Source organism: Pseudopipra pipra, chromosome 6 (assembly GCF_036250125.1).
Source record: "Pseudopipra pipra isolate bDixPip1 chromosome 6, bDixPip1.hap1, whole genome shotgun sequence".
NCBI classification, from domain to species: Eukaryota; Metazoa; Chordata; class Aves; order Passeriformes; family Pipridae; genus Pseudopipra; species Pseudopipra pipra.
The window spans coordinates 27,484,474-27,498,492 of NC_087554.1; the positions used below are offsets into that span (position 1 = coordinate 27,484,474).

Consider the following 14,019-nt stretch of genomic DNA (forward strand, 5'->3'; position numbering starts at 1 on the left):
TGTGGTTGCAGTCACATACAAGTCCTGTGTTATCTGCAGCAATGCAATTTCACATCTCTCAGCTTCCACAGACACCAGTAGTTCAAATGTCTCATGTGCAGGTGAGCAACTATTTTATAAACTGACTCAGAGCCCCACCTCTGAATGGTTTCTTAAAGCCAGTTAAACCCTCCCATTTTCTTATGGTAGGAAGATGAATCCTGTGGTCAAATAAGTAGGAAAAAATACTTTTGCCTATATAGCGTGTGGAAGTATGGTATTTGAGTCACTTTGCTCCATACTGGTCAATGGCAGGTTTATAACTAATGGTAAGAGAAGGATGCCCTTTTATCTAAGCGCTGAACTTTCAAGTGAGCAAGACCTCAAAGTCTACAGAAGTACATACTCTATAATAAGATACAGCAAAGTACATAAATTGAATTTAGGTTGTCTGTGACAGTAAGCAGATAGAATAAAACAGCTAATGAAAAAAAAGAGACACAACACTATTGCTCTGAGCCTAAACAGGTTACTGCAAAAACCAGTTTAAGACTTTCTGAACCATATGCCCCTACAACCCCCGGTCTAGGCATGCAGGACAGATATACTTGCATGGTGGTTTATATCTACTCAACCTAGGTTCAGCAGGGCTGGGTCAATCCTAAAGTCACTGTATTCCTTCCCTCTTCTTTCTTATGGCATGCTATTATTACTTACATGCTTAGATGTAGAGTCCTGAAGCAATTACTTTCCTCAGCTTAGCTTCACCCCCGTGAATATTTCTGCATCACTTTCCAGCTCAGACTGACTCCAGCTGCAAACTACCTGCATTTAAGTGCCCACATCTGACCCAATGAAATCTGCCAGCCAGAGGCAAAACTCAGCACTGACCATGTGCTGCCTTCCTAAAAGTCCTCATCACACCTGTGAAACCACTGCCAGAACAGTACACCTGCCCCTGTGAGCACCCAGCTGACTCCTATGCCACCAAAACTGCCGTGACTCCCAACTCACCAGAAGAAGATAAAAAATGACAGCCAAATACTGTTGCATCTACAACAGGTCAAAACAGGACAAAATCTCTGGGGGAGGAGCTTCCTTTGTTTCCTTGCTCCCCAAGTACATCGTCTATGAGCAAAAAGTGCTCATTCTCTGAGTATTCTTGAGCTTACTGGTTAAATGCTGCCACCAGCCAGTTCCCCTTTGCATATTCCCCTGCAAAATAACATCAACAGTCATCGCAGTCAACTTGGTAGCATAAATTTTTGACATAGGCTATGGTATTTCATAACACCACAGAGGGTTGTGTCTACATATATGGCATGTTTCATTTGTGTGCCAGTTGCAATGATGTAGCTTGATGAAATGCATTTTTCATTAGGTCGCAGAAAACCCTTGGCAACATCAGCATCTTTCAGTCATAGTTAAAGATGGTGCTTTATAATGACACTTCCTTGGAGGGCAAAGCTATAAACCAAACTGTCCTCCAGGACTGGGAATCTGAGGCTGTAACTCCCACAGTGCCAGGGGTCAAAAAGCTCTCATTTTCATGAATAGTGTTTGCAATCCGCATTAGAGACAGCCCCTGCAGGAGGGAGGGACCATGGCTCACTGTGTACCCCTGCAAACTGTCTCTGATACATTCCTTTATCCACAATGCTCACAGTAAATATTTTGTGTGCTCTTTGCAGAGATAACAACAGTTTTGTTTTCCAGGAACAAGGAACATACTGTGAACCTGGAGCATGTTACTGAAATGTCTGAATATGTGGAGCAAGGCAGAATTTTTATTTTGCAAACAAGCCTTTATTGTCTGGTACTGTATACACAAAGTATTTGCATGTAAATAACATTTCGTCTGAACTGGAGGCGGCATGAGTTTATGGCTAAAAACTGTGTTTATATTTTCACAACAGGATTTTCAAGTAAAAATGGAGGCAATTCCCAGAGTTATATGCAGAGCACATAGCATCCTATTTCTGATTATGACTAGTGAAACTACCATAGAACAAAAAAGATACCAGCAGAAGTTCAGAGTCATTCAAAACCTAAAGTTTTGAACGTTAATATTTATCCTGTGATCTTTAGGCTTGTAACATTAGGCTAAAGTTGCACAAAAACATAAAGTTTGGTTTGACATCATGAATGACAAAAGCGTTGGCAAAAGTCATTGTGAACCAATTTGTAAGATAATTTTTCATTGCTTCTTGCCAAAACAAAAATCCTCAGAGAGTCATTTTGCAACAAGCCAAACATATTATTTGGCTGTAAATGAAACCTGTTATTTTCAGGTTGGGTTCCCTGGGCTGACGAGGTAGGCAGTCTATTAAAAAGAACTTATGTTTCAAAACAAAGATGTTTTGTAAAATATCAGCATGAAATGTTTCAACTTACCTAAGCATTTTACCTGGTTTATTTTAGCCACAGATTATAACATCTAGTTGATAGATTTTTTTTTTTACTGAAGAGACTCTTTATTCAAAATTTTTGCAGTTGTGGCTAGGACAACAAAGTGTATTTTTAATTTTGCTTGCTCCTGGAATGCGAAAGTTATTATGGATTTATAGTTTTTACACTCTCAGCACAGTTCAGAACAGTTCAAAAAAGATACTTTCCATAAAAGGAAAGAGGAAGAAAGTTTAAAAATGCAAAACTACAACAAATATTATTTATGATCTTGTGCTAGATCCCATGGATGGTTTGTGCAGATGGTTTTAAGATGGTCTTAGTTGCTGCAGAGTACTGATTCACTCCCACACAGTTTGTACAGGCAGAATTGAACAAATAAGCAATTTTGTTGATAGGCATATGTCCGAAACTGTTTGCATTGAGTAAGACAACAAAGTTTTCATTATCTATTGGAAGTAAAATATTTTCAAGCACCTTTTCTTTTTAATTTAAGAAGGGTATTTTAATATAAAATGTAATTCAACTGGGAAAAAAAATTAAGGGTGTTTTATTTTGAAAACTTTGAAATAAAATGTTGAGATTTTATATACTGCCTCAGTACAAAACAAAACTGACATAAATTCACAGGAAATTTTGATGTGCCCAAATTACACCCTTTGCTTTAAAAAAAAATTGTGTGAAAAGTGTTATGCCACTTCCTCCTAAGTTGCTCCTTCCCATCACGTATGATTCATTCACAGCCCAAGAGAGCCCAGGATGTGGATGCAATTCATAGGGCTGTCTGTGTTCACACATTCGTCCCTCCTTCCTCCTTCCAACCTCTGTGGTTGCTCTTTGGGACGCTCGCAAAACAGAGTTGACCCAGGGATCCAACGCTAGCTTCCAGTTGTGTCTCAGGTTCTCTTTGTTTTCCAGGTTGTACCTTGTGTTCCATGAAGAAGAACTGTGGGAGCAGAAGTTTATACTCCCTTCTTATGGCCTGTAGATGTGTTGGCTGCGTTGCATAACTGCAGCACTATGGTGGTAAAAAATTATTTTCCTTTATGTCACATGCTATAATCAGTTAGGCCTAAAACACTCTATTTTTAAAATCTAACAAGTATTTCCAATAAAGAATGTTCTACAGACAATCTTACTTTAGAGAACAAAACATATGTAAAAATTTCTCAGGCAATATCTTTGCCTATAGATGCCACTTCTTGGAATAAAAAAAACTCTCAACAAACCACTGCACCACCTGGGGTAGTTTCTTTCTGTAGCGCAGAATGGCCAGTGTTCAAAAAGCTATGTCCTTCTGTGTCCTAGAGCATGAAAAACCCCTCTGAGAAAATAAGGGCAGTTGGATGGGTGATCAGCACATCTTCTGCCTTCTCCTTTGCATTGCTATCTGCAAGGCCTGCATAATCATCTGAGAGTTGTTCAGGATATTGTATTCGCTGAGATTCAGCAGCTTGCGGTAATTGTCATCGGTGTACCTGACCGAGAACATGCAGTAGGGGGAACAGCAGCTGGTCAAATCAAGTTGTCCTCCCTCCATCTCTGAGCAACAGCGCTTGACACCTGGAGAGAAAGAGTTGTTGTTGCTGTAACGTAATGTTCATCTCAGTCAGTGTCAGGCTGCCCACAAAAACTCAGAGGGTACTTTTCTCCAGAAGAAAATTCATAGGGTTTAAATGCACAAACAATGTAAGTCATGTATACCCACCCCTAGTCAAGAGAACGTTGTGGGCCTGAAGTGAGGGCAGAAGGGAGAAGTGAGGGGTTGCATTGTAATGGTTATCTACAGCTTACTCCTAAACATCTGTCTCGTTAAAGCCATGGATCCAGCAAGGATGTCAGCCTGAAAGGGCACTTCAAAAACCACTCCTGGTGCACTTCAGGTCTTATTCTGAGCAGCTGGGATTTCTATGAACCTCAACTGAGGAAGAAGCTGCTAGCAAGAGAATAGAATTTAAATAAGAAAGGATCAATATAAACATATGGAAACTTAGAGTTCCTGTGATCCCAAATGTGGTTGGATGGATGCCAGCAGGATCCATCTTTTTCTTTCCATTTCCTGTGTTGCCCGAATTCCACAAAAGCAGAATTTTAGACTTAACCTCCCTGCTGCCAAGGAACAGAACAAATGCATTCTAGTAATCGTGCTAAAGAAGAGGAATGCAAAGCAGGTGGCCTGGAAGAAAAAGAGTGACAGGCCCCCCATTAACCCAGTCAGTAAAGATAGCCAGCAATAAGGAAAAAGGCTCCGTGTGAGTCAGGGAAGCAGGCAGTGTTGTCTTTTTTTTTTTTAATGCTTTGCCACTACTTGTAACTTACCAGGTGCTTTGTACTCTTGGAAAGTATCATTCACAAGGGGAAGAAAAATCACAATCGGACATCCTGGCAAATCTGAATCATGGAAGAGGTAGCACTCCTTCAGATTTTTCTTATCTTCGTCAGTCAAAGAAATTTTTGGGAATGGAATTTTCTGCTCTGAGTAGTATTTACACGCCTTATCTAGAGACTGGAGGATCACAGACATGGTCAGCAATGAAATTCAACTTTGTTGTCTAAAGGCCCCAAATTGTCATCTAGTATTAAGGTTTAGTGACTCAGATCCATTGGGTGAGCTCTTTCTTATCAAAAGTTATTCCATACATAATTACAGAAGATAGTAACAACATTTCTAATCACAAGATGTAAACAAAACTTCAGAGTTGGAGAATTCATCCAGGACAATGCTTTTTTCAAAAAATTGAAGCAATTTGCAGACGTTTAGGGTAAAGCATGAGTTTTAGCAAATAAAAGAGCCTATGTTTAATATATTGTATAGAATTAACTAGAAAAGAAAACCACAGCAAGAAAATCTTTTAGGCATCTTATTATGTACCTGGAAGCCAGAAGATCAGAAAGTTAATTTTAAATGCACAATTATGTCTCTGCCTGTGCAGGCATTATGGCACAGTGTTAATTGAGATTGACAGTTTACTGAGAAAGTCTGAAGTTCTAGGCTATACCGTATCTTTTCCCTGAAATGTTTAGTAAAATACCACATCCTAATATGTACTGTGTTATTTACTCTGCACCATCTAATAGTGGACACTATCAAGCAGAAAAATTTTCTCCTAAAATGTTTAAAACTCTAGCAAACTTCCTTCCTAAATTTTATCTGACAATGAATGAGATTGAAATTAAACTTCATTAATTATATGTCTCATGCAACATACAGCTTATTAGGGGTAGCGCAGCTGTTCTCATTCAGAAAAAGAAATTCCATTTAGGTAGGACAAGATGGCTAATAATGAGTTTCCAATTAACCTCAGTTTCTGACATATAAAGGCCCAAACTTCTTTACTGCAAGTCCTTATGGATAGCTAATTTACTTCATCTCCATGAAACTGGGGTTCCTGCAGGAAGATGCTTGTCACTGAATTTTACTTGTAGCATCTTCTTTGTCAGCTCAGAAATTATCTGCTTCTGATATCCATTTAACCCTTTTTATATTCTAATTTAAGTCAGAAGAAATCACTTCCTCATCTTTATGAATATTCCTGTGCAGGGCCTGGAAACCTGCTTGAGTCAGCATAAAACAGAAGAGGCTCTTTCCATCATCTGGAAGAGACCATGCTGATGTTCTCTTGAATAATTTGATGTATTCATAAACCAGAAAGAAGGATTCCGGGAGTCACAGGAAGAAATAAGAACAACATTAATCCCTACGGTGAAAAACAGGGGAATGCAGACATTAAAAACTGAAGAGCTGAATAACCAGCAGTTCTAAATGTTACAGGCTGGACATTTACAAGTAAAAGGAAACACAACACATGGTAACAAGAACGTCCTCACCGATGTATGTGATCCAGTCGTATAACTTAGATATATGATGACATCTACTTCCCTCTGTGGCCTTAAAAGGGGTGCACTGCTGGTATTGATGAAAAATCCAGCATCTATCATGCCCAGTTGATCAGGATTTTGCACCAGCTGGTTGGGACGTGAGTCTAACACAGTGTCTAAAAGGAAAATATTTCTCGGAATAAGAATTGATCTGCAGGTATTTTGACTGGAAAAAAAAAGTGTAAAGTGGAACTGACCATCCCAGAGGCCTGGTTCAATTTAATTGCCATACTACTGGACTGTCAAACAAGTGCAAGTAGGACTGCAAAATGCTTAAACTCCTGTTCTAAAAAATCTTCTGTGTTGAGTTTCCAGGCAATATATTCCTCTAGCATGTCATACTCGTTAGTGCAAGTAAGCTACATCTAATGATTAACCTAAATCTGCCTTGCTTAATTTCAATCATTGTTTCATCTCTTATCTATCACTGATTTGGAGAACACAGTATTCTCAATCCTTTGTACATTTGGATTTGTGCCTCCCCCTCAGTCCCCTCTTCTTTGGGCTACAAAGTCCCATTCCTTTCTCGCTTTCTCTTGTAGGTGACATTTTCTTGGATATTCCAGTTGCATCTGAAGTTAGAGGCATAGTCTTGCCAAATTAAGCTTTCTCCCATGTTCACTCTGCTCTCTGCCACTTTAAATTTGATTCTTCTAGCTGCAAGCCTACCCTATCAGTCTGGACTGCAGAGGGCTCAGCCAAGCAAATAAACACATGTGTTTAAAAAGAGTGGCAACGCTGAAGCCTTAGTATCTTATTTCTGCTCAGAAAATAAGCATTCTCTCAGGAGGTTCTTTTCCACTGCCAAGCCTGACAGGCTTCTTTCCTAAATTGTCCACCCTGAAACTACCTGAAAATTATGCCAGTCCCCATCACCTTTCCATTGACAAAAGTGCTCATTCTCCATGTAGTTGTTATGCAGCTGGTAGCCCTTCAGGAAGTTATGGTGCTGGGCGACGGAGAAACGATCTGTCAATGCTCCCCGTAGGGCACTGGACAAGGGGCCAGGAGGCGTGTACATGCGAGTCCTCAGCTCATGGGGCCTTGTGGGCAACACGGGGTCTTCATCTAGAGGAGGGCAGAAAAGCTGGTGAAGTGCTTGTTAAATAATGTTCATTTCTGGCTGCCCTGGTGTACAAGATCTGTTCTGGGATGATTCACTACATACACACAACCTATTCCAAAGGAAAGGAGTGGCTGCTTAACAAAGCTCTGCTGATGGTCTTAAGCTTTGGCCTAAAGACAGTTCATCAGAAGCAGTCTTTTGTCCTGGAAAAGAGACACCTTGGGAACTAAGAAATCAGAGAATGTTCTGTCAGAAGGAAAGTTACATGTCCTCACAGGAAGGTATCAGAAGCAAAGGTAAGCATGGAGAAAATGGGGCTGACGCATATGCTACTCCTCAGTCAGATGGGCAACAACAGCAACCACGGGGTCTATTGCAACAGTGACAGCTGCTACCTGATATTCACTCCTGGCAGCATGAGCATGTGCTTAATCAGCAGAGTGAGAGCAGGAAAACCTGGGGCATGCATTCATATTCAGAAACTATGTCTAATTTTTAGGGTGGGTACCTGTCGTACTTCAGCAAGAGGTGTGGTTTCTTGAAATCACAACCTGCTTTGCTGGACCAAGAGGCTGACAATGCAGCAGGAGAGACTTAGTGGTTTCTATGATTGCACAGATGTATTTCTGTATTTTTCAGGATGTCTGTAATTATAGTTACTAACATGTTAAATGATTTAGCAATAAAATCATGGTTTCTATATTGCTTCGGAAAATACCCTCTGGGCCTTATTTATCTTTGTGCCCGGATGAATCCAATGCACTAATTACTGTACTGAATAATAAAATAAAAACCCAGGAAATATTATTTACACCAATTGATATTCAGGTTTATTTTCTGCACAGGCAGTAAAAATAACCATATTTTCTGCCACTGGTTCTTGGTTCTGTATAGCTGAGAGTGGGCAATGGCAAAACACTTCTTGAGAAATGTCTGACCCCTCTAAAATCTCTTTTTAAGGAATCAGTAGAGCTTTAGTAAGTCTTTTGATTACAGGAGCCTTTCTCTCATTACCCCCGTTAGTCTATAAAGTATGAGGATAAGTTGCTATCTCTTAGGAAGATCCTATGATACTAGGTTCAACATAGTTGAAACGATGATGCCAAAAGTTATCCGAAGAGTAAATGCCTAAACGTCCATAAGTGAAAGGCTTAATAATTTCTCACCAACTTCTTCTATTCTGTCTTGTGTCCATCTCTTCCAGAAGTCCTCTGAATTGTGGGAAAGTCCCCATATTTGTAACAGGTTCACAGAAAATATACTGCTCCACATACCTGTAAAAGGAATTAGTGAACACAAGGATACATTCTAACAAGAAAATGCATTTTTCCTTCTATTTTGACCTCCTGGCTTCATTTTTGAATGGGCTTAATACAAATATATCTGAAGTTTCACACTGTTAAATTCCTCTTTCTGTGGCATTATTCCAGGTCATGCTACCATCAGCTTTGAGCCTAACCTACTGCATGGCTCTGCTACATGGTAAAGAGAGAAAAGAACGTGAGACAAGTAAAGGAGAAAAGACATGACTCACTCAAGAGACAAAATAAGAGTTTATATGACACAAACATCACAAACATATCCTTTCCATTCCTGTCTTTCTTACTCTAGCTTTTTTTTTCTTCGCATATTTTGATCACCTTCCACACACCCTGAATTTTTTCAAAGTGGAATGAACTGGGTCTTCAGATGTTTGGTTTATATGGCAAGATCTCACACCGCAGCTTGTAAAGGCTCACAGATGCAGTGGACTCTAGCTCCACTGTGCACTCTTTTCTCCACCCAGGATTGCCCCTCTTTGCTTCCCCACTGGGGCACTGGTGGCTTTATTGACAAAACACAGTGCCATCATTTCATCTGTCATTTTAAATTTAAATCTGACTACCACAATTGGTCTTAAATTGGAGTGCATTCAGAGAGGAATCAGAAGAATAACCAAAGAAGTGGGAAATATTCCTTACAAGAAAAGAATTAAGGAGCCTCATCTATTCCATCTCGAAGACACAGATATCTCATCTACCAAGACAGTGACAAGAAACTGAAATAAGACTTCGGGTTTTTTACTGTATTTTTTTGGACAGACTACCGTTCCCATTTCCTTGCAGGCAATATCATAGCAGTCCTCAGTATGTTAGAACAGAAATATCTACCCTCTGGTTAACAGCCTTGCATCCCTCCGAAGTGCTTCTGTGACAGGACAGTGCAATACATTACCTTGAAGGTAGCAGATGCGGGATTCAGGGAGCTTTTTTAACAAGCGTCCCATGAAGAACTCACTTCCAAAATTCTCTGTGCGAACGAACGCGCCGTACTTCAGAAGTCCCACCTCGTAGGGGGTGAACTCCACCCACTCTGTAATGCAGCCACAATGGGACACTTAGAGGGCTCCCACATGGGTGTGGAGAGAGGGGCAGCTAGGGTATACGTTGATTACTATGCATTTACTATGTGTTTACTATGTTGAATTTTCAAAGCCTCATTTATAAATGACCCTCTCCAGGACAGGCAGCTGAGCTCGGACACAGTGGCAATGGGGAGGCAGGAGCAGTTTACTGTTAATGATGGTGTTGCCTAAGGCAAAAAGTGCACACTGGAAGCAAGGCAAGTCTCCAGATCTTACACATTCTGTGGGTTTTCCAGCATGTACAAGGTTTTGCTCTGCCTTTTCATACACCACATCTAGGTGACAGTACTTCCACTGTTACCGATACAGTCAATTTAACTTCCTTTAAATAATTTGTTTAGGTACAAAGACAGGTACTCAGCTCTTCAGAAATTGTATTTTTATAAGAGACCAATTCTACTCTTTATGTGTTGTACCGAGGAAGAGGGAACTAGTCCTTGACTTTATTGGATATCCTCTCCAAATGAAGCGCAGTTGTCCAATATAACTGCAGTGTGAATGAAAACTGGGACAGAAAAGGCATAGACCATAATTTCCTTTTCATTCAGAAGTGGTTCAATTTTTCACCTCAACCATAACAAAATTTGATCTTAATTTTTGTTCTGCTTCTTCTCCTCATCTACTTCCCCTCATGGAAAAAGAAAATAACCAAAACAATGAGAGAAGAAACAGATTTAGTAGGGAGTAGGTTGGAAACCTTCCCAAACTTTATCATAACTATGTGGTCATTATTCATATTGAAACTATAACTGGGAATTAAGAAAAAACAATTCTCAGATAATTCCAATAGTCCTCATTCTAGGTAGGTCCAATAATATTTCAAAAATGGCATTTCTGGCAGAATTTCTACAGTGTATGTCTAGACAGTGAATGTTGCTACCCAAACCCCTTGTATTAAAACTGTAAGGCATGGAAGTGAAGGTTATTTCTCCAAAAAGCAAAAGAACACACCACGATTGTTTTCTCCAAGTGCTACCAAGCGGAGAAGAGGAAATCACAGGAATTGAGATGCCAGTTTTAGCCTCATATGGTCTGAACCACCATCCTTACCTTTGAAATCATTGGTGCTGTAACTGTCCCGGACGCTGACTGCCACATAGATGGGCAGTGGGTTCTGGCCATCACAGAGTGCTTCTTGCTGCTCTGAGAGTTTGTGAGGGTCTTTCTAGTTTTGAAGGTAAAAAAGAGGAGAGAGAAAACTATTTCTGCATACATTTGTACATCCTAGAAAGTATTTCCCCAACAAGTAGGAGGAGAGGTAAGATGCTCCTTAGGCTGAGGAGTGTAGTAAGCCATCCTTGTTCTCCTGAATCTGAAAGAAGCCCTTGAATATGTTGATACTTAAGTTTCCTTTCTTACTACACAACAGCAATCTCAATCCAAACTTGCAAGGGGACTGGAATTTGGCATTATTTGCATCCCACTCAGCTTCTTTTCTGAAAAAGCATATTCTCATTGAAGAGGTTCATAAAAAACATATGTTATGAACTACTGAAAAATTTAAGAGCAGCTAGTTTTGGAAGATTAGCGAGAGGTTAATGGTTACACACCAGTAGTAAGCACTGCTCAAAGGGAAAAATGCTTGGCTAGATTGTGAGGGGGATCTCATCTAGCTGAGAGTAAAAGGGAGGCATCTATCTAGTTTATACTTTTGTTTGATACTAAGTGTTCCTCTCTGTATGTATTTATTTTCTGCTTACATATATATAATGCTATATATGTGCTTATATAAAAATAAATAAACAAACACAAATGAATGGTTGAATGACTGCAGCATTTCTGCCTCCACTGGAGGATACTACTGCCCAATCCTCAACCACTCATCTTTTTTTCAATTTCCAACTGCCAAAGCACATATCTTTGAATTGTGATCCAGATAGGAAGAAGAGAGAATGGACTGTTGTTACTGTAAGGGTCCAGTTACAGAAAAGCAAATTTGTAATTACTTCTAAAAATGAGTATCACTTAAACCATATGAATAGTGCTTCTCAGCAAAAGCAAAATATGTACTTGCCTCCAGAAAACTTGCAGATCAAGTTACCTGCCAGTGGATGCAGTTCACCAAGAACTCCAGTTGTTTCAGACTTGTATTTTGAACTCTTTCTGCACAAGTAATTTGCATCTTAGACAGACTTCCAAATTGCCTTCACTTCTAATTAAATATCAGCCAGAGTTCAAATGGCTGCATCCACAACCTAATTTATTAACATATAGAATGCATTTATCCCTAGGTAAACTAATAAAGGAAATCAAAAAATCTGGTATTTGGTTAATGTGGAGAATGATACTATATTGAGGTACATTCTCTGAAATGATGGACTAGTTTCCTCTCTATCCACTAGGGGAAAAACACATGATTGAAATGAATATACATCATACCCCATCATTTAGTAAGTACTCAATCATGAGACCCCAAAGATCTATAAATGATGTCCTGTATCCCTCTTCTTTCCGCTGACAAAGCTGCTTATTGTAGTACTTCATGCGATCCATAGAGAAACAGCCCATCTTGCATTTAGTTGCTTGTTTCTGGGCTTCACCAATATGCGAGTCCAGGTCCTTCTGTGACCAGTAGGCATCTCTGTATAAGTTGGCCATGGTCCTGGAGAAAGATAATACAGACAGCAAAAGTCAAAAAGAACAGAGGTTTACATTCAGGGGTTCGCTCCTGCTTGTACATGCTCTGTTTTTGCTGCTCTGTCTAGCAGAATGAACACTCTAGAGTTTCTGTGACTGTTTTTAATGCTGGTCCTGAAGAATAAGGTGTGTTTTTTTATATTCTTGACCTGGTTTTTAAGTAGAACTGGCAGAAGCCACCAGCTGCTGTCTCTTGGCTTTGATTCACTTAGTGTTAATCTTATGATACCTTATGATATTGCTATCCTTTATAAACACTATCCTCTATTTTACCAGCCTCCTTTGCATGAGATAATCACATATTAGGCAGCTGTAGGTCCTATGAGCAGGGAATAACACTGCCCAGGAGAATCTAGTCCTTTTACAAACTGGCAAGTTGCACTGGTAAGTGTGCACTATCCTGCAGTTTTTTCAACATGACTAGCTAGAAGTCAGGACAAGTCTCAGAAGTTAATGGGAACCATAACAGCTGGGACATCAGTGGAGAAATGAAGAGGCATGATGCTATGGTCATTCACAGTTACACCCACGGTAACTACTTAATTAGAAAACACTTTTACAAGTGTAGTTGTCATATGCGCATTTAACTGCTACAAACATGGAGTTGATAAGTGCAGTAAAGAACTCTTTATAAAAACAAGAGTTCATCAAATCAAGGTAATATTTAATGGCCTGTTACTGAGAAACAGCTTGTTTCTATGCCGTTTGAAGAAAATCTGGTCTTGTCCACTTTTAGAAGCTACTGTCTGCAGCAGTGCCACCCTCAAATGGCCTGGTCAAGCCTCCTGCTTGAGCTGGCTTACCATGTGGTGCCGGACAGCCCACTGATATATGTTACACAGTCCAAGAGATTTAATTTCTTGAGTCCCATGAGGCTGCCATACAATCCTGTCATTGACTTCAGTCCTCCACCTGTCGTGATGATAGCCACAACGGGGACCTGTTGGGCAGAGGGAGGATGGGACATTCACACTAACAGCATTCAACATTGCATCCCAAACTGCACTGAGGCCTGGTCACCACACTCCACCCAGGTCCTGATCACAGAGCCCAGATGCATTTTCAAAGGATGGACTCCAAAACCAAGCAATGACTGCTACTGCTGCTTCCCTTTGGATAAACATGGGTTCTCGGAGATTAACCCAAATCTGGGTTCTTGCCCATCTCTAGGGCAAATAGGGGCACAGATTAATAAGAAGAAACTCTTCTGCAGAAGGAACAATGTGTTTTCTCTACATCTCCCACTCCTTCACCACTTTTTTTCTTATTTCACACATTGACTACTACTGTATGAAAATCTCCATTCCAATCCCGTGAAGAAATACACTCTGTTCACAGCGACTGTTAAGTAACCCTCTTCAATGCCATTATTCTTCAGTATCATGAAGTTACTCTAAAATAAATTATACTTATTTTAAGGAATTTCAAAACTGCAAGATATAAGAAGATATAAGAAGCGCTCAGAGATGTTTGCCCTAAACTCCTACAAACTGGTGAAATTTGAACAAGGGAAGAAATCTTTGCTGTGTAATATATTCAGCCTTTCTGAACCAAGCCAGTAATAGCACAGCATGGCAGGAACGAACACACCTCAAATATGACAAATTCCAAATTGACGGTAATGAAGGATGAAATTACTGCAACTAGT

At 39.9% G+C, this 14,019-nt stretch overlaps 1 protein-coding gene across 1 annotated transcript in view; it reads right to left on the reverse strand.

The window, feature by feature from the left end:
* Positions 1-1,856: 1,856 nt before the first annotated feature.
* Positions 1,857-14,019, reverse strand: part of LOC135416732 (cytosolic phospholipase A2 epsilon-like) — a 34,793-nt gene continuing 22,630 nt past the window's right edge. Inside the window, exons 13-21 of the mRNA XM_064660053.1 lie at positions 13,175-13,311; positions 12,114-12,336; positions 10,785-10,899; positions 9,545-9,682; positions 8,497-8,604; positions 7,141-7,332; positions 6,214-6,380; positions 4,705-4,891; positions 1,857-3,948 (exon numbers count right to left, since the gene is read on the reverse strand). Coding sequence (XP_064516123.1) covers positions 3,740-3,948; positions 4,705-4,891; positions 6,214-6,380; positions 7,141-7,332; positions 8,497-8,604; positions 9,545-9,682; positions 10,785-10,899; positions 12,114-12,336; positions 13,175-13,311 — 1,476 coding nt within the window. The 3' untranslated portion in view covers positions 1,857-3,739. The remainder of the gene's footprint in view (positions 3,949-4,704; positions 4,892-6,213; positions 6,381-7,140; positions 7,333-8,496; positions 8,605-9,544; positions 9,683-10,784; positions 10,900-12,113; positions 12,337-13,174; positions 13,312-14,019) is intronic.